The following is an 18,401-nucleotide window of genomic DNA, read 5'->3' on the forward strand; positions in this document are numbered from 1 at the left end:
AGGCCCTGTAGATATAGGGAGACCGGGTTGCTATAGTGGTTCCCGATCCCTTTATTACCGGCAAGTCTTTGGATACGCCATCAACGATGATCTGCGCGCGCATTATCTGCACCAAGAGTGCATGCTGAGTGCCTTCCTCGCTGCAGCCAGAGCTGTTAGTATTCGGCGCCGGCGTCAGTTGGCAACGTTAGGGGTCAAATCTTGTAACAGTCTGCCGTAGTAAGAAGGAGGGCTCGGGTCTTATAAGGCCCGACCAAGCGAGGTGAGATCGGATCGGTATTGACGAATTCCGACTGTCGCTCTCACACAAAAAATGAATGCAACGTTTAGTGGTGATCAAGGTATTCAGCTATGCATAAAGCGATTTTTCTGCTCATTAGAGCAAGATTTTCAGATGAGGTCGCCTTTACCGGACGGACCGATGATTCTATAGAGTCTCTCGCCCCTCATCGCAGTGCTTAGTAATGTAGCGTAAATATTCATAATATCAGGTCAGTCAGCCAGATATAATTTGTTTTTTCTCTATCATAAACTTGCTGATTAGCTTCATGTTTAAAGTGGCACTCACGAAGTAGAATATTATCATGCATTCAGAGGAAGCTGGTTATGTTTGGCAGCAGTGATATTTCATGCCTCTTCCGTACTGTGAACCCTTGCATTATACCAGTGACAATATTGGTTGATCTTGCCTTCTTAGTCTAGATATCAACCTTATCTTGAAATGTAGCGGTGCAAGTGGATACAGAACTGCGCTGTCAGGGTGTTGAATGTTAAGTTATCCTGCAAACTAGATAGAAGCATTTATATTTTCAATTTTTCTGATGCAAACCTGCTATACAGAGTTTGAGTCCAGTCGATTGAAACTCTCGCTTGCTAACCGACTTCGCCCCCTTATGCTCTTCCCAAAGACCACCAACAGCCAGGGCACAAGACACAGCCCAGCGGCAATGCCTCCCAGCAGACTTGCTGCAGGCCCGTACCCTAGATTCTTAAACAGCTGCCTGGACACCAAGGGAAACACCCCGTTCATGAGATTCCGGCAGAAATTCTGCGCCGCCAGCGCAGAGCTCGCGTAGCGGACGTACGTGTCAGCCAGGTAATTGAACACGGAGAGGTAGATCGAGAAGATCCCCATCGTCGAGATCCCTACGGCTATAGTCGGCACAATCCATGGGATCGTATCGCCGTGCTGCGACGTCCAGCCGAACATAAACAGCCCGGCGGGCAAGAGGACGCTCTCGACACACGCGAAGTAGAGCCGGTGCTCGGGAATGGTGTTCCATCTCTCGTGCCTCGAGGCGAGAATGCTTTGGGTTATGGACAAGAGGGTGGAAACGATACTGGCGGCGCAGGTTGCGGTGAAGATCGCATTTGCGGAGGAGAGGCTGAATCCGTATGTGGATTGGTACACGAGCGGAATCGCGGCGAGGTTGATGTACATAACGGACCAGCTGAATGCAGCCCAGAGGGAGAAGAAGAAGACGACGGGCTCGGTGCAGAGGAGGAGGAATGCGCGGGAGACGGATACCCGTAGTGTGGTGGCTATGCTGGCGCGTGCTTCGTGCTCGGCGACTCTCCAGCGGATTCGGCGCACATTGCTTTCATTTCTCGTCTGGTCATGGGTTTGGCCGTCATTGGCGTTTTCGCCTTGCGATAATCGCATGCCGGGGGACCCGGCCTTCTCGAGACGCTCGTAGTACCTGTTTAATGCCTTGGCTCGCTTACGGAGTATGACAACGCCGCGGGTCTCGCGGAAGAAGAAGAGCAGGGCCAATGCAAGGATCCCGTCGATAATAGTCTGCATGTAGAAGATCCATCGCCATGTCGTATACTGCGCGATGAACCCGCAGGCCAGCGGACCCAGGCCCGTCCCAAACAGCGCGGTGCCGGTGAAGACTGCCATGGGGGCATTCCGCTCGCGCGGCACGTACATATCAGCCACAATGCCGCCGACCATTGTGGTGAACGTTGATCCTGCGACGCCAGCGAAGAGCCTGGCGACCAGCATCCTATAACTTACTGTAAGTTCATTCCTCGGGAAAGTAGAGGGGATCATTTCCTACGCACCCCGAGTACAGCCTTGTAACAGCGCAGCACAGCTGAAAAATTACGAGCACTGCTCCCGTTCCCAAGAAGACCGGCCTCCTGCCCACGATCTCAGATAGGGGAACTAGAAGCATAGGCGCGAAGCCCATACCGCAGCAAAAGGTCGTGATGCCCAAGAGGGCAGCGACGCGACTGACGCCCCATTCGGAAGAGATCTGCTCGGCCGCCGGACTGAAGCAGCTGGTTGCAAAGGAAGCGAAAAGAGTGGTGAGGCACGAGAGCCATGTGATAAAGCTCTTTTGGAACGTGGACCAGTGGTAGGGCGACCCTACCTTGTCCAGATTCGGCGGGGGTACGTTCTCCCTGGGGCGTGCTGGGGGTGGGAGTTCCGAGTCAAAGGTCAGGTCTATGTAAGTGATGCCCTCGGCCATCATGCCGGGATTTTCCTCTTCTCAAATCAATAGAAGATTGCCAGTGAAGATGCAGCTCTGGAGCATGGGAGCTCAGATGCGGGATGACAAGGCAAAGACAAGCTTTGTAGTTCCATGGACGCTGGGGTGCCGCCACCATTTGACCCTAATAAAGCATCGCGTGAAAATTTTGTCCAGAGAGTGCGCCGGCTGCAAGAAAGTAATCCCAGCCTGAGAGAGAGCAGCGAGAACCTAGCATATCTGGAACCACCTTGACGCAAAGTCGCTGGCACGAATTGTTCAAGCGTTCGTTCTGTACGCGTTGAAAAGTCTGTAGTAGGCCTGATATTCTGAGGTAGGAGGAATAGACTTACCATTATCCAGCACGTGAATACGCCTGCATTGTCGGGGTGCCCTTTCTATCCCTCTACTGGAAAGGATACTTAGTTAGTGGCGGCGCTTCAAGGTTATGAATCGCGGATTCTTGTCTATTGGCCGTGGACCATGAGTTGTATCTAAGTAATGAATAGTCTGGTTTACGCTCTGTGTAGATATGTGCATCAAGCCTCCATGGACCGAGTCATCCTCAAATGTCGCGATTGTGATCAATATCTCCCTAAGCAGGAATCTTCAGTCCGGTCTTCTCCTCCAACAGCTTCACAGCCGTCTCCTGCAGTCCTTCATCCACTGCAGCAGCAATCTGCTCGCCCAGCTTCCCCTTTGGATCAAAATACGGCCCAATCAGGCTCTGATCATAGTCCCCCTCCGCCAACTTCACATATGTCTCGACTCCATCCTCCAGACTATCGGGAGCCTGCCCACCTCCAAGCTTGGTGGCCACCCAGCCTGGATGAATGGTAGCAACAGAGGTGACACCTTTCCATTTCTTCGCCACAACGTTCGCGACAAGATTCACCTGCAATTTTGTGTCGCAGTACGCCTTGAACGCATCCCACTGCGCCTCCCCCCGCTGGGTCCAGAACATATCGTTGAGGTTGTTGGGGTCGGCAATCTTATGCAGCGTGGAGGAGATGTAGATCAGCCGTTTTGGCTTGTTCATCAGGCATGTGAGGATGTAAGGCGCAAGGACGTTCACAAACACCTGCACCGGCACCTGCGTGTCTTCTGTCCTGCGGATCGGGCCGAGATAGAGGCCAGCATTGTGGATGACAACGTCAAAGATGCCGAGCGCGTTAGCTTCTTCCGCGAACCTTTTCGTTTCAGACAGGCTTGAGAAGTCCGCGATCAGGGTCCCGGCCGCGCCGGGGCAGGCCTTTTCGGCCTCGGCGGCGCGCGAGGCGCTCCGGGCGTGCAGGTACACGGTGTGGCCCTTTTGGACGAGTTGGCGGGCTGCGGCGAGGCCAAAGCCGTCAGTGGAGCCGGTGATGAGGATGCGGGACATGCTGGTTGGCAGCTCTCAAAAGGTCTAAGGTTGGGCCTGATGGTGTTGAAGGGGAAGGGCACTCTGATCACTGTCTTATATCTTTGAGGGGTGATGAAGGTCCCTGTGGGATATTACGCAGGGCCTTTTTATAAACACTTCTTCCTCCACTTGGCCTTGGTCGTATGCTCTTCGGTCCACTTTTATTCGGCAAGACTTGCTCCGCAGGCTCCAAATATTTGTCAGCCATGAATGTCCATGAATGTGTATCCAGACTTACTGAGCCATGCTTTCAGCAGTTTCAGTCAAGTAAGTTCAGTCATGGTAGAGATACCGTTAGGTCTCTTGCCCACAGAATCAAATGTAAGCCACCGAGACGCAGGTCTGCATCTACACGATGCAGCGGCGCTTTGGGCAGCTGCCAGCCGTTTCCTAGCCGCAGACTTGCAGACGGCACCGCGGCAGGGCTCTGATTGCCTATTTGTTGGATTAATAATATAAAATGGCAATCGGCCTGGCCCGCGGGTCCATTAGAGTCCACTATGCCAGTGGCTTCGGCTTTGGAAGCGGCTGCCACTGTGCGCTCTCTTCTTTTCGTCTTTCCTTTCAGGTTTTTTTTATTATCATTACTCTCCTAATTTTTTATTAAAAATTTTATTCTATTTGATTTTTTTTGTTTTCGTATTGAAAACTCCCATTTTGTGTAGGGCTCTCTGGGTGTATGAACTGCTAGGTTAAAGGGGAGGGCTTGGCTCATGCTGGGCTGGTTGACCATTGGCCCTGATAGGGAGAAGGGTTTATGCATACAATAGTACTAGCCCTCCAGGTAGTCATCGGATATCGGATAGTCCCACAAGTCGAGCTCCCTAAGTAATGGATGGGCATGTCAAGCATCGGCCCTCGGCGCCATCGCTGGCGTTGTAGCCCTCGGCCTGATCACCTCAAAACCCCTCTCCTTAGGCATCTGCCGCTTCCATCTCAACAGTTTAGAAGGCCCCAAGCCCCAGCCCGCACTTGGAATCTCGGGTTCCGAGCACGGCTCTTTTCTGGGCCGAGTGATATCTCGCTCGCGCGGGCGGTAGAACTGATCGGATTCGCGCTGAGAATAGTACTCGGTGCTGTTGATCACCTCATAAATATTGTCTAGAGGCGCTAACTCGATTGACTCGATGGTCGATTCGCTGGACCTGTCGCTTCCTTCCGGTGAACGGGTAGGCCCGACAGCCCCGTTATGGGAAGATAGAGGTGCATTACACCGAGGTGGCCGGAAGAAGGACTTGCTCTCATATGTGAACTGAGACCCTGAAGAACCCGGACGAGGAGAGTGTCGTCTATAGGGCGGGGAGGGATGTTCACCGGGAGCAGGGTCGAGAGCCGGTAGATGGGCAAAGGAAAAACGTCTCGTTGACCTATGCGAGAGTTGCGCTATACCAAAGACCTGGAAAGGATACATTAGCCAGCTGTCGCGTCTACTTATTTCTTTTTTGCGTTTTGTGGAGCATATCAAACATACTGGAGCCTTTGACCTACTATGCTCATTTGGAGCCGAATCAAGCAGGCCGACTCTGTACGAGAGGTACCCGAGAGGTTTGTAGATACAGTCCAGACCTATTCCAATGATAAGGACGGTCAAATGTAGGGACAGTATACAGTACGCCACTATCGACTTTGTCCGCTCAGAGGCCCCGACCTCGACGAGAAATACGAAGCTCATCCCCAGCGCGGCCAGTCTAGCAGCCGACAGGAGCGCGTGCCTCCCGGTGAACCCCGTCTGCCTGTTCCAGGAACCCCAGGTCAGGATCCAGACCTCGCATCCCAGAAGAATGACCAACTCCGCTAGTCCTGACAGCTGCAGTCCGCCAATGGCAATGCCCCGGACAAAGGGGATGCCGTATAGTGTGTAGAATCCCCAGTGGTTCGAGCCAACCCCGCAGGGGAGAGACGTCGGCTGGAAAAAGACGGCCTGGCGATCGGTCTTGACGAGACGGCGGACGACGACTATGAGTACACCTGCGAGGATAGCCACGGCGATCAGCGCGGTGGACGTGTGGGTGACTGGAAACCATCGCGCGTTGTTCGTCTGGAAGAGAGACAGGGCGATGAGCGGGTGGAGGAAATAGTCGAGCACGAGGCGCGCGAAACTCCATCCAATGCGGTGGAGGAGGGTCTGCATCTCGATCTGCAGGTCGACTGCTTGATCCGGGTTGCGCTGAGATTCGTAGAGCTGCCGTAGCCAGCGATAGAGACCGATCGACAAAATGGTCACGACGACGCCCACCATCAGCAGGGCAAGATTGACGATCGAGTTGGTCCAGAGATCGCTCGTCGCAGTACTGCCAAGGTATTGGGCCATCTCCTCCAGGCCGTATGTCGCATTCACCGAGTAAATCCCGTCTTCGACGCCCGGGTAGGTGAACTGGTGGGTGACGGGCCAGTTCCTGAAGATCAGGGACGACCAGCTGAGGCTGCTCACTACCGCGCGGAAGAAGCCCGGATAGGACAAGGTCAGACACCCCGTTAAGAAAATGAACTGGAGGTAGTGGATGCAGGGGCCAAGTCCAGGCATGGTTGACTCTGCCGGGTCTTGCATGCCGTCTCCGAGCTCGTACCTAAAGGTACTCTGGCGTCGTCTCTGGTAGCTTCTCAGCGCGCCTGTGACGATGCCTGAGAGTAACATGATTGTCAATGGGACGCCCATAAGTATACGGGAAGGTATTGAGCCGAGATATGGCGTGATATGAGCCCTCATACAGGCTATATTCGTATTGTTCAAGCTTAGCTGGATCGTTGTATCCAGACTCCTGAAGCGGAGCTCACGTTCTAACGGAAACGAGGCTTCGTATATCGCATACGTCCGTCGGTCATATCTGCTCGAAATGTCGGTCATCTGACCCATTGTTGACCTTTCAAGCCGCTACGTACCTTGGATTATCCTTTGGCGACAGTGTAGGGCATCTCCCCTCTGGAGCCCACGGCTTTCCACTTATGCCCAAACGGCCCAATAGTCGGGCGTCGAGTGTGAGCACGGCTGATGCCCCGTCCAATTCTTCGCATCTTTCATCGATAAAGTCGCCCAAAAGCTTGATGGACAGGGCAGCGCCATCATCCCTGCTGTCCAGCGAGCCGCTCAGGGAAAGAGGCTCGAATAGCGGATCAGTCGATCCATCCTCTTCCAGGCTGCATGGCAGGCGTCGGATAAACGCTGCTTGGGCGCAAAATATCAGCAAGAGCCAGATGAATAGGTCTCTGTAATCCATTGGTAGCTAACTCGAGACATCTGCGCGTCCATCTGGACGGGGGGTAGGGAATCAGCAGCCGATTTTGTCACTTGTATGGAAGCAAGTTTGTGGCTTTTGCCATGCGTGCTGAAATGCCGGCGAATTTTGACTATCATAACGGCAGTGGAGCTTAGTTTGCCAATTAGAACTCGCTTATGTCGTTTCAGCCACTCGAGTCTCCACTGGGCTGATATTTATAGTCAAGAAAAGTGGGAACGTTCTACTATCCAGGGAATTGGATAGTCCCTTGAATGTAAGATTCCTGGGGAAATCGAGGAAGGTTGAAGTGCCGTCCGAGTTATTGGCCTTGACAACAATACCCCAGATGGTAATTCTGCTTTTTGGAGTGAGATAAGTCTCATTGTGGCAAGCCATTATCAGGAGGAATGCCGTTGAAGCGTGCAATTGTTCCCACCATAGAATGAAATGGAAAAGCGCAACCACTTGATAAAAATAATGGCCAGTACAGAAGACGCTCTTCTTCGCAAGGAGGTAGGGAATCTGTTTATATATGAGCTTCTTCACTTTATTGATTGCTTTAGGTTCTGGATGGAACTTCTAAGGCCTATGGGCAGAAAGCAACTCCTTTGTAATTTGAAAATTATCAAGATCGCTTCAATCATACACACTGGTCTGATATACTGTTTTAGGCTGTCAAACAAGCAGTGCCAGCTCTTGATAGCAATATAGCAGTATATAACAGCAAGGCAGAGGGAGTAAGTATACTCTTACCAAGCAAAATTTATAGCATACTTACAGTATACTGCAGGGTAAAAGAGATAGACCATGGAATTTCTTTGGCTATCTAGCTACAAAGATTAATTGGAAAGAAAACTGTAATAGTAACTTAAATATACTTCTTTATATACAGGATTCAAAGAATGTTTCCACCGAAGAGTTCTTGATCATGGGTACTATTGTGATGTATCACCAACTTAAAGCTGCTATGGTACTCATACTGAAACAAGGATTTCCTAACCCCTAGTTAAAAGGAGGAAGGGCTGATACAAAATCCCTGATTATTGATAAGGTTTGTTGTCAACCTTCGCCAAAATCCAACTTAGTTAGATTATTAGTATTGACTAACAAACCTACAGGCTGACAACGCTAACAATTTGGGCCAGCAGCTCAAATCCAGCACATGTTATAAGCTCGACTCTAACCCTGATGGAGACGATTCCGAGGCTCGTGGCTCGTGGATTATTTTTAGCGGCGATGTTGCCTGCGGGCCTGGCAGTTGAAAAGAAAAGAAAGGAAAAGTATGTAGACTGGACTTTGGACAGTGATTCTGCCATGCCCTACATTTTGCAGTTTAGTTCACTTAGAATATACGGATACCTCCAGGGGCTATGTATGCATTAACTTTCCGTCTAGACAGTCTAGAAATAACCATAACAATTTCCTGAGCAATGATCCGCCAACTTTATCAGGCCTCTCCGACGGCGGTTCTGGCGTGTTTCGTCGGTAAGGTAAGCCTTTCCGTTTCAACCCAGGCAGTGGGCAGGGTAATCAGGGAATACCAATACATGACCCTACCTGGCAGCATCCCATGCAGGAGATGATCTGACGAGGATTATCCTTACGGAAGCGCCGCATTATTCAACACTGGCCTGACGAGGCTCCCGTCGCATTCTTCTGTTGTCTTTGTGCGTGGACATGTCATCTACAGATCCATATCCACCTATTCTAATCATAAAGACCCTTCTCAGACCTTCAGCCGTGCACATCCCCTATCTCCTCACCCCACCACCTCCGAAACCCCAGCAACCTCTCCGTGCGAACTCTCGCCATGGCCCTCCCCGTCCCCGTCTTCATAATCCCCTCCAACCTCTCCAGTTTTCCCCCAAAATGCTTAATCGGATCCCCATCTCCCATTCCTCCTCACTCCTCAACATATCCCTGCCCTTCGCACCTAAGAACGTAAAACACCGCCCGATTCCTACATCCCCCACCGCATCCAGGCGATCCGCATCCTGCACAATCGCAAGTTCAACATACCTCCCTCGCCAACTAACCGCCTTACAGCGGACGGATCCTTACACTACGTCGTATACGAGACATGCGAGACGATCGTCTGGACACGGGTTGCAAGCACAGGATCCGCCCCGTGCAAGAGGAGAATATGCTCGACTAACTTGTGCGGTGGAATTGCGTTTGCTTTTTGCGTTTTGGAAGATACTTTCGGTCGCTGATATCGTGGAGCAGGGCCGCGAGGTGCACGGTGAGTTTTATCGGGTTTGCTGGAGGTACTCGTGTCCCGTGTCTGCCAGAGCTCTTTCGCTCGTCGTGCAGCTACCCCCTGCCGTGTATGAAAGACAAATATGTCGTGCCTAGCTCAAATGAATACGATCCTTTCTTTCACCAGAGACGGAGTGTTTATATAATCCTAGCCGGGGTCGACTCGGCTTGGCGAAGAGTACATAAGAAATATGGAGGGTACCTTACGCCTATTCACGACGTATTGACACCCGTACATGAGTTACTTCAAATGAACCCCGTACTGACAATTTCCACAGACGGCCAGGCCAGTAAGGCCCCAGACAGGGCAATCCCGCTGTACGATAAAGAACTCGACTCTCTTTCTGACGAATCACTCGCTGACCTCCTCAAGTCAGCTCCAATCCTTTATGATCTCGGCAAACCGTCCAATAATTTTGTCTTAAAAGGCGGCGGCAATTTGCTACCTTGTGAGGCAAAGGTACTCCAACTAATTGCATCAAGGTCCAACATTCGAGCTCCTAGCGTTTAGGGTCACTCCAATTCACGGACGAAACGAAATATTTTGGCACCATGGGGTACATTGTGATGGAACAACGGTGAACAACTTGGTGGGTAATGGGGCGATCTCAATGATGAACAGAAATTAGACATCGCGAAACAGACTGCGGAGATAATCATCGAAATGCAGTCCATAAACTTTAGAACCAAGTGTGATCGGCGGGGGACCATGTCATGGTTGTTTCTTTGCAGACTGCAGTGCTGGTCCTTTCAAGGACGTGTCCAAGTTTGAGGGCTGGTTCAACCACAAGTTGGACATCTGTAAAACATACAATCATGCGCCACAAGGCCTGCCCCCGCTCAAGTTCACCTAGTTTGTTCTCATCCATCAGGAAATTAGTCCGCGAAACCTCATTCTGGACAGAACTGGCCTTGTATGGCTCGTGGACTGGGCAGATGCGGGCTCTTATCCCCCTGCTTTCGAACGGCAGCTCTATGGTCTCAATCGCAATTTGTCGACTTTGATGACATGGTGCTATTATTGCTCCCGCGATACCCTTTCTAAGAACCGTAATTAGATCTTATTGGATATGGTCTCTCGATAGCCGCACTGGCTTAAATTGTGCAGGTATCCCCTCAATAGGAGCTCCCGCCGAGCCGAGTCATTGTGAAGTCTGGCAGTAGGTCTTGCTGGTTGACAGCGACAGCGACGAGCGGCCCTCGAAGCGGTTGTGGGGAATAGTTTTTGGAATGGACCTCATCATGTTCCTTCGTCTGCTCGTGGGTAAGTTGCAACAAATAGAAGAATTATCAAGAGAGCATATCATTGTATGTCGAACACAAGCGCTATTAACAACCCTAGACGTTTGTGCAATCCCCATTTTTGCGAGTCCTTGTCCTTCCTGCAAAACAGCTGTTCCGTGTACTGTTATAGAAGGAAGGGAAGCTGTAATAACCCGTTCAACCTCACCAACTTGCCTTCGTTTTAAGTCTCCCGCAACACTTGTGTCTGCATCTCCTCAAAAATTGACTCTCCTAATTCCTCCAGCGACGAATCCGGTACTTCCCCCGAACCACAACTCTCCTTCAACAATTCTATGATCGTCCGCTTGATCCATTGCTTCCCCTTTGCTACCTGGAGTTCCCAGAGTGCTTTTGAAGGTGCATGCTCATGAGTGATATAAACGACTATAAGAATATTGTAGGTCAGTTCCAGTTCAGTGAGACGGCACCTCGTGGGGTGTGATTGTCGATCGAATTTAGAGTTGAGAAACTTTTCAAGGGCGTTGCTATCGTATTTCTCTCTGAGAACCTTTATGAAAAAGAGCCCGAGGAAGGCGAATCTGCCGTCCGCCTGTTGCATGCGGAGGATCGTCTCCAGGGCAGGGAAGTCTGACGGCGGTGTCTCGCTAGACAAACAAGTATCTTCATCCAGTTTGGAAGATGCGTCTTGAGGAGTCGCCATGTTACTGTCATATTCGGATCCTGTTGTCCACTCAATTCGATTGGCTGGATAGCCGGCAAGTCGCTTGGCGGGTGGCCTTAGTTGGGGACACCACTTCAGTGCAAAATTGCTCTTGTCGGGATCATTGCAAGTCGCAGTTGTTTCATTGTCCCTGTCCCCGGCCTCAAGGGACTCATTTGACCTTGAGAATCTCTTATCCATGGCGCCGTTTTGGACCGTAACGGGAGGGCAACGACCTGTCGTTGGGTTATCCAGGAACGAGGAATCATTTCCATCAGTGTTGAGGAACGCGTCAAAGTCGAAGCTCTGCAGAATATCAGAGCTATCCAGAGTGCCGGAGTCAAGATTGAGTGCAAAAGACTATTTCAAATTGTCAGTAAAACAGGTTGAATAAGACATTCAAAATGCACGAAAGCTTACACCAACAGGGGTGCTGAGATCATGGAAGGTCTGCTGCGTCTGGTCTAGACTGGGCTGTACCATAAATTGACGGGCAGGGGCCCTCATCAACTGATCCGGCGCGCGCGCGATTGCACTTGCTCTGAACTTATTGAAAGTGTTCATGTGCTGAGGTGTCTGGGGAGTCTGGGGAGAGGAAGGAGGGTCATGCCGAGGAGAGGAAGGATGGGGATGCCGGGGAGAGGGAGGGGGGGCACACCAGGGAACGGGACGAGAGGGATGCCGGGGAGAGGGAGGAGAGGGATGTCGCTGCTCTCCCAATCTCAACGAACGAAAGGCACCATATTCGCCATAACCATAAGCGCTTTGCGTGTGGATCGGGCCCAGCCGCGTATGGGTAAAAGTATGCCGTGGCTTGGTCAATTGGGAGACTTCGATGGCATCCGCTTTATGAAGCGATATGGCGTGTTGCTGGGCCGTGGTACGATCAATAGCCACGTAGCTTGTCCATTTTCCAGGTACGGACCATCTCAGCCCGAGGTGCTGTGCTTCCTGCTCAAGAACCTTTCCAAATCCTGTTGGATTGGAGGTCTGGAGGGTTGGATTGAGCGAATGCAGCCAGCTTTGTCCGGTTTCATAGTCGTTCATCAATGCTTTCGCCGCAAGATGGTGAATGGCAGATTGTTCAGCTACCGCCTGAATTGGCAGCCTTGCTGTGAGCTTCTCTCCCTTCCCTGTTGTCGCGGTTAAACTGATAAATTTGGGCAACGAGTCTAATCCACTCTCCAGCATATAGTAGAGAGTGAAATGTGAGGAGGCATTCAGGACAGGGATATGGTGCGGAGCCCGAACTACCTCTGGGCGCTGCACTCTATACCCGGCAATCTGCCGCTCAGATGTCTTCACGGTAGGATCCTGGCCAAGATCTACATTGCACTGAAGGCGAGATGGTGACAACGCTGCCTTCAACATTTGTATCACTCTTTCCTGCCACGAACCCATCGAGGACTCTGGCACAACCTCTGCATATCCGCCTCCTTGCAGCCCTATGCCCTCGACCAGGCGATGTGAGACTCGATCTCCAATTCCTAAGGAGAAAAATCTAATATTCGATCCATTCATTGAGACCGTTCTGCGCACTAGTTGTATCACATTGTCGACATCCCAAACCTCGCCGTCAGTCAACAAAATCACATTGGTTGGTACGTCATCCTGCTTGTTGAAATGATCCAGAACACTCTCCAGTGCGCAATAAATATTCGTACCACCGTAGTTTGCCCGGAATGAATCCACGTGTTTCGAGGCAACGTCCAAGTTTTCTTGGCTGTATCTCTTCGAACAAGGCCATAACCACGTGACTTCGGAACCAAAGGAGGCGATGTTGAACGAACATGCTTCAGGGAGACTCCGTATAAATATATTCATGACATTGATAAGAGAGGAGATCTTGGACTCCATCGACCCTGATCGATCCGCCATGAAGATAATTTCGCCGACAAAATCCTCCACGTAGACATTTTGACGCAATATATCCCCGGGATGGATGGTGACGGCAATCGTGGAGTGAGCGGGCTGACCAGGCTGCGCCACAGCAATAGCCTGTGACTGCGAAAGTTCGCGAGAATTACACAGGACGAGTAAGACAAAATCTTGATGAAGAATGGGCTCCCTGTCCGATAACGTTGCCCGTCCCTTGGAGCAATCAAGCACCTCAGAAGATGCACCATCTGCAAAATCCTTGAAACTTTTATGGGAAACTGCCCCCATCTCGACTGAGATCGGGTGTGATCGCGACTCCATCCTACGGATGGCTGCTGGCATCGATGCTTGAACATTTATTCTCAACCCTTCCGTGAGAATGGATTGATTTCCGTTGTATCCTGCCGGCGCGTTTCCGTATCGCGGCGCAATAGATGTCGGGATCGTGAGAACCAGTCCTCCAGTGCTATTATCCACCTTCAGGAGGTTGGCATACGTGATCTCAATCTTAACTGTGGTTTGTGCAGGGATATTTCCTACGCTCGTTTCGAAAACTTCCGGAACCAGTTCCTCAACCAGCACAGCGACCTTGCGTTGGGAGACAGCTTGCTTAAAATCTCTCCTTGCCGCTTCTTTGGCTTTCACAGATCCTTCGAGGAGTCTCTCGTTGCCGATACTGCAGCGGAAGGAGGTGACAACCGATCCATCGTAAATGGGAAAGACGTATTTCGCATTTTGTGAGACCGAGGAGGAAGCGTTGCAGAATTGCTGCGTCACCGTGGTAGTGCACAGTCTCCCCTGGATGTCCACGTTGGCCGAGACACTCAGTAACGGGAGTGAGACTTCAAGGGTAGGGCGATCGTTTATGGAAGATGAAGAGGCGGTCGGGATGCTGAATGAAGCATTATCGACGTAATCGATCGGGGGCAGGACTCTGTGGGACGAAATGTGAGACTTTGGAATGGCCGGAATAGAGTTGAGGACGCTGGCGTGGACGAGAAGACCAGATTGGACCCGATCAAGCACATCCATAGGGGCGGGGCTGAAGTCTGGGTAACATAGAATTGGGGAATCATCGACACTGGAGGGAGTGCTTTGCTTATTTATACTGTTAGATTCAGCGTTCAGGCCACCTCTCCCCGATTTTTGGCCAGTCAGCCTTGCACAGCCTCGTATGGAGACCACACGAAGATCAAACGAAAGACTTCATGATTCACTCGCACCGACTACAACATTGGCGGTTCCATCCTCTGTGCATACCTTGTCGCATCCCTCGATAACCCACGGTCAATCGGCATGGCGTTCCAGATATCGATCGGCGATATATTAATGCTGTCGAAGCTTGCCTGGGATGTCACGCAGGCCTTCACATCGGGCAGGAAGTCGGCACCAGCAGAGTTCCAGGAAGTGCAGAATCAGCTCAGCTCACTCACCCATGCACTGGAATCGTTGAAATCACTGTCCAGGGTCTCCCCAGGACACGACGATGGGGCGCCAGTTAGCAGTATCGCGCGGATCCTGCAGAACTGCCGCTTCACACTGGAACACCTCGAGGCACTCGTAAACAAGTACATGATCATTGAGAACGAAAGTGGACCCACTGAATCGAAGAAAAGGCGATGGCGTGAGGAGATTCGGAAGAACTGGAAAAAAGTGCGGTGGACAAGGGAAGGAGGCGATCTCACGATACTCCAGCATCATCTTGGGGTCCATATTAACAGCCTCAACCTTATAATAGCAGTCCTGAACAGGTGATACCCCTTTCCTGATGTCTCTGTGGTCGCTAAACCGTTATCAATAGTGGAATTAATCAGAACACGGGCCGGAAGGTAGAGGACGTTCATGAAATGCTGCAAGAAATCCATGCCTGGTTCACGAGCAATTTGAAAGGCCGAACTATGAGTTTCTATGAGCCTTCATCGAGATCACAAGAGACGCCACCCGAGCTGTCTTTCGCACTGCACCTAGGAGAGCGTGCGCCGTTTGACGCTGCTGCTCTTTGCGACAATGCGTCTTTCAATGCGAACTGGCTCCAAACTCCGGATCAGCCAGTCTTCAAGTGTAACTGTCAGCTCCGACGCACCAGATACGGTGACATTCACGATGAAGAGCTGATGCAGTACTTCAGTAAGTCTAATCCTCATCGTGCATCCTATAGGCTCCAATGACTTCTAATGCCCTGTCAGTATCTCCAATGAGCTTGATTGTGCGCTTAAATGGCCTTTCACAGTCCTGGAAAATATGGTTGTCCTCTGGCAGAACATCCCAGCTCACTTGCCTCATAATCCGAACCATACCCATATCAAGTATGTGAGCCTCCGTATCCAATTTTGGACACGCCACTGATTTAATAAAGAACTCAGTATATTCGATGGTGTCATATCCAATCTCGCAACCAGAATGGCTAGACGAGCGTTCCATCAAGGAATGGCCTCCTTGATGGTGTCTCCATCCACCAACCCGTATACCGGGATTCCTGTGGTTTCAGTCCTGAATATGCTTTGGTAGGTCCATAGCGAACCCTTACAAGAGTAATCCCCCTCTAATAGCCAGTTAAGTGATGCAAGCGAATTATACAATAAGATCGAAAATGTGAGACTGAGGGCCAGCGGACACATATACTCTACTGGCGCTATCGAAGCAGTCCATCTGGTTCATTACCGGAATTTGACTGGTGATGGAGCGTGGGTTTTCAATGAAACGGCGGCTATTGTATTGGTTGTTCCCTTAAATACGCGCCTTGTTGACTCCACAGAGGATGAACCGTTCGAATTTACCCTCACTGGTGAACGTCCACGAGTCTGTGATGTAGCGGATGAGAGAGCTAAACTTCCACAGTGAGCGGTCAAACACAAATCACCCTCGGAGAGACCGCGTCAAATGTTCGTGTATCGCAAGCAGACTGTCTTTCCAGAACAAACTCCGGGCAAGAAAACATAGTGAAAGGAATAGATGTGGACGTAGAGCTGACGAACACGAACGGTAAGAAAGCCCGTATTGTTGGTCGTTTGCTAACGTGCCTAGATGCAAGCTATCTTGTTCAGCAAATGAAGCATCTGCAAGAGGGCTTGCTCCTCTGCAAGATCCAAAACATGCTACGAAATGAGAAGCTAGTATTCGAGTTGTAGGTTCCAAATGACTGCCCAACACGAACCTTGAGACTGGAATTGACGATCTGCTCGCAGAAACCTTGGCTTTTTGATGTTAGACAACTATCACATAAGAAATGCCGTCTTTAAGCACGTTGTAAACGCGAACGCAGAAGAGTATCGCATGCTTATTTCGAACGCATCGAGATCCATATGTCTGAGTGTTAAACGTATGGTGGATGCCATTCCATGAGAGCCCGCTCCCTTGCTGATTACTCAAGCAGTGTCATTGGAAGCGTTGCGGCAGTTTTCCAGGTTGGACCAAGTATCCATCCCTTGCGATGATCTGGTTTGGGTTGCAGAAAGCAACTTGGACGTGACACGTGTATACCAATACCGGAGTAGATCAACGTTGACGTGTGCAGATGAACATGGTACGTTGGCCACCCAGCAAGTGCCTCGTCCTTAACTGAACAATGTCTAGCACAACGGCTACTTATCTTGATGTTGCAGTCGGTAGCGCGAGGTATCAGCTTGTTCAGCTAGTGGTTATAACTCTTGTGTGCTGATTAAATGCAGGAGATCATGGAATTGCCTACCCCATCGTTGAAGGCCGTCGATGCAATGAGTTGGAGGGTTAGAGTCATGTCCTACTCACGGTGTGTTCACGAGAATGCCTATTCAATAGAGCTGTTTGATTTATATATGTATATACGTTCCTTGAAATTGAGCGGGTTAACCGCATCGACAACGGCTTCATAAAAGGAGGGAGATCTCAAGGAATCTATCGTCGTCAACACCGAGTAGATTGTGGACTCTTCCTTAGTTTGACCGCATAGGGACGACCTTGACATGAAAGCGAGCACGGCTGGCAACCTGATCAAAGATAATTCGTAGTTAACTACCCAAAGTCCCTAAGATAAAATAGATGTTGGTTGACCGGCCAGGTATGGGCGCTTCGACCGATGTACCGCTTGTGAGGCGCATTGACGTATGGGTCGACACTGTCCCACGTCTGCTTGCTCACCTATGCATTTCCTCCGTTACTCTGGCCTCGCACAGTGCGGGAACGATATACCTGCTGAACACGTGGGTGCGGTGCCGGGGGCTAGTGAATCAACATATCGTCTTACTGGGTGCGCACTCAGGCCTTGACATATAAGGCAAAATAAACAGCTAAACGAAATGACCGAATCTAGCCCCCTGGATCAATCCCGCCCACTCACCTGTTACAGCAATGCAGATGGCTCAACAACTGCCCAGTAGAGCGTTCACCCTCTGGCACCATATCCCCCGCTTCATAATCCAGGCCAGCCCAGTGCTAGCATCGAGCGGCGCCGCTGTCCGACAGATATCCATGATATCGGGGAGTGGCAGCCTCAATCAGACGGAAGTAGACCGCTCGTTCCTTGACGCGAATTGGCGTCGATTTGAGCAGGACTACGGCGTGCCTCATGGGCAACAGGCCGAGCTGGCTCGCTTAGCCGCCCTTTTCATGTTCTCCGAGAACACCGTCGGCGCGAATAGCGAGGCTTTGCAATGTTTGAGGAAAGGGGCTGGTGCGGACTGGAGAGCATGCACTCACTATGCGAGCTTTGCGCTGATGATATCTTCTATCGAGCAGAACGCCGGCAGATGCGTTAGCCTTCAGGCGTACTTGGTGGGTAACCGAGGTCAAAAGTACCTTGAAGAGTGCTGGCGTGCACAGGGGGTAGAGGAGGGCGTTGGATTTGTCTCAATACAGTCGATGGAACTGATCATGACACTGTAGCACAGTCAGTGGATGTGTGGGAGGCGGTATTTACTCTCGTGCAGCAAGAGTATCAGGAGGACCAGCTACGGGCACATGAGTAGCTACATATACGTAATTCTAGGATCTCCTGCACCTTTGCCCTTGAAAGCAAGCGAGGTTATCGGGTGTCAGCCGATTAAGAGGTGTGGGTATAGGAGTCATGACATGTTGAAGTTTCTATGAATCGTAGCCGTGCAGGGCCGGAGCCATAGCTGCTCTTGTCCTTCGAATGGCGAGGACGTGTAATAATGCTAAACCAGGATTGCTGGTAATGGTCATTTTTGGCTCCTGCTTCAATGCTAGTGGAAGAGTAAAGTTTTACCTATTACCTTTCAGTGAGGCAT

General features: G+C 50.9%; 8 protein-coding genes across 8 annotated transcripts, besides 1 other annotated feature; 4 read left to right on the forward strand and 4 right to left on the reverse strand.

Annotated features, from left to right (window-relative positions):
- Positions 1–18,401: part of a sequence feature (contig 1.93 620..340023(-1)) that runs on past both edges of the window.
- Positions 712–2,477, reverse strand: ANIA_05369 (uncharacterized protein; the record flags this gene model as incomplete). The annotated part of the gene is made up of 3 exons (XM_657881.1): positions 712–787; positions 879–2,009; positions 2,068–2,477. 3 exons carry the CDS (start codon positions 2,475–2,477, stop codon positions 712–714), a joined length of 1,617 nt encoding a protein of 538 aa, XP_662973.1.
- ANIA_05368 (uncharacterized protein) lies at positions 3,073–3,858 on the reverse strand (the record flags this gene model as incomplete). Its single annotated transcript, XM_657880.1, has 1 exon — positions 3,073–3,858. One exon carries the CDS (start codon positions 3,856–3,858, stop codon positions 3,073–3,075), a length of 786 nt encoding a protein of 261 aa, XP_662972.1.
- On the reverse strand, positions 4,724–7,094 carry ANIA_05367 (uncharacterized protein; the record flags this gene model as incomplete). Its single annotated transcript, XM_657879.1, has 4 exons — positions 4,724–5,275; positions 5,351–6,591; positions 6,655–6,704; positions 6,760–7,094. The coding sequence occupies 4 exons, from the start codon at positions 7,092–7,094 to the stop codon at positions 4,724–4,726; spliced, it is 2,178 nt and encodes a 725-aa protein (XP_662971.1).
- On the forward strand, positions 7,572–8,356 carry ANIA_05366 (uncharacterized protein; the record flags this gene model as incomplete). The annotated part of the gene is made up of 5 exons (XM_657878.1): positions 7,572–7,607; positions 7,766–7,831; positions 7,987–8,064; positions 8,101–8,145; positions 8,213–8,356. 5 exons carry the CDS (start codon positions 7,572–7,574, stop codon positions 8,354–8,356), a joined length of 369 nt encoding a protein of 122 aa, XP_662970.1.
- On the forward strand, positions 8,964–9,864 carry ANIA_05365 (uncharacterized protein; the record flags this gene model as incomplete). Its single annotated transcript, XM_657877.1, has 2 exons — positions 8,964–9,336; positions 9,632–9,864. The coding sequence occupies 2 exons, from the start codon at positions 8,964–8,966 to the stop codon at positions 9,862–9,864; spliced, it is 606 nt and encodes a 201-aa protein (XP_662969.1).
- On the reverse strand, positions 10,819–14,208 carry ANIA_05364 (VIT and vWA domain-containing protein; the record flags this gene model as incomplete). The annotated part of the gene is made up of 2 exons (XM_657876.1): positions 10,819–11,658; positions 11,719–14,208. 2 exons carry the CDS (start codon positions 14,206–14,208, stop codon positions 10,819–10,821), a joined length of 3,330 nt encoding a protein of 1,109 aa, XP_662968.1.
- On the forward strand, positions 14,473–16,017 carry ANIA_05363 (uncharacterized protein; the record flags this gene model as incomplete). The annotated part of the gene is made up of 5 exons (XM_657875.1): positions 14,473–14,927; positions 14,978–15,303; positions 15,407–15,482; positions 15,540–15,680; positions 15,726–16,017. 5 exons carry the CDS (start codon positions 14,473–14,475, stop codon positions 16,015–16,017), a joined length of 1,290 nt encoding a protein of 429 aa, XP_662967.1.
- ANIA_05362 (uncharacterized protein) lies at positions 17,503–18,163 on the forward strand (the record flags this gene model as incomplete). The annotated part of the gene is made up of 2 exons (XM_657874.1): positions 17,503–17,925; positions 18,140–18,163. 2 exons carry the CDS (start codon positions 17,503–17,505, stop codon positions 18,161–18,163), a joined length of 447 nt encoding a protein of 148 aa, XP_662966.1.

The sequence above is a fragment of the Aspergillus nidulans genome, chromosome V (genome assembly GCF_000011425.1).
Source record: "Aspergillus nidulans FGSC A4 chromosome V".
Classification (NCBI taxonomy): Eukaryota; Fungi; Ascomycota; class Eurotiomycetes; order Eurotiales; family Aspergillaceae; genus Aspergillus; species Aspergillus nidulans.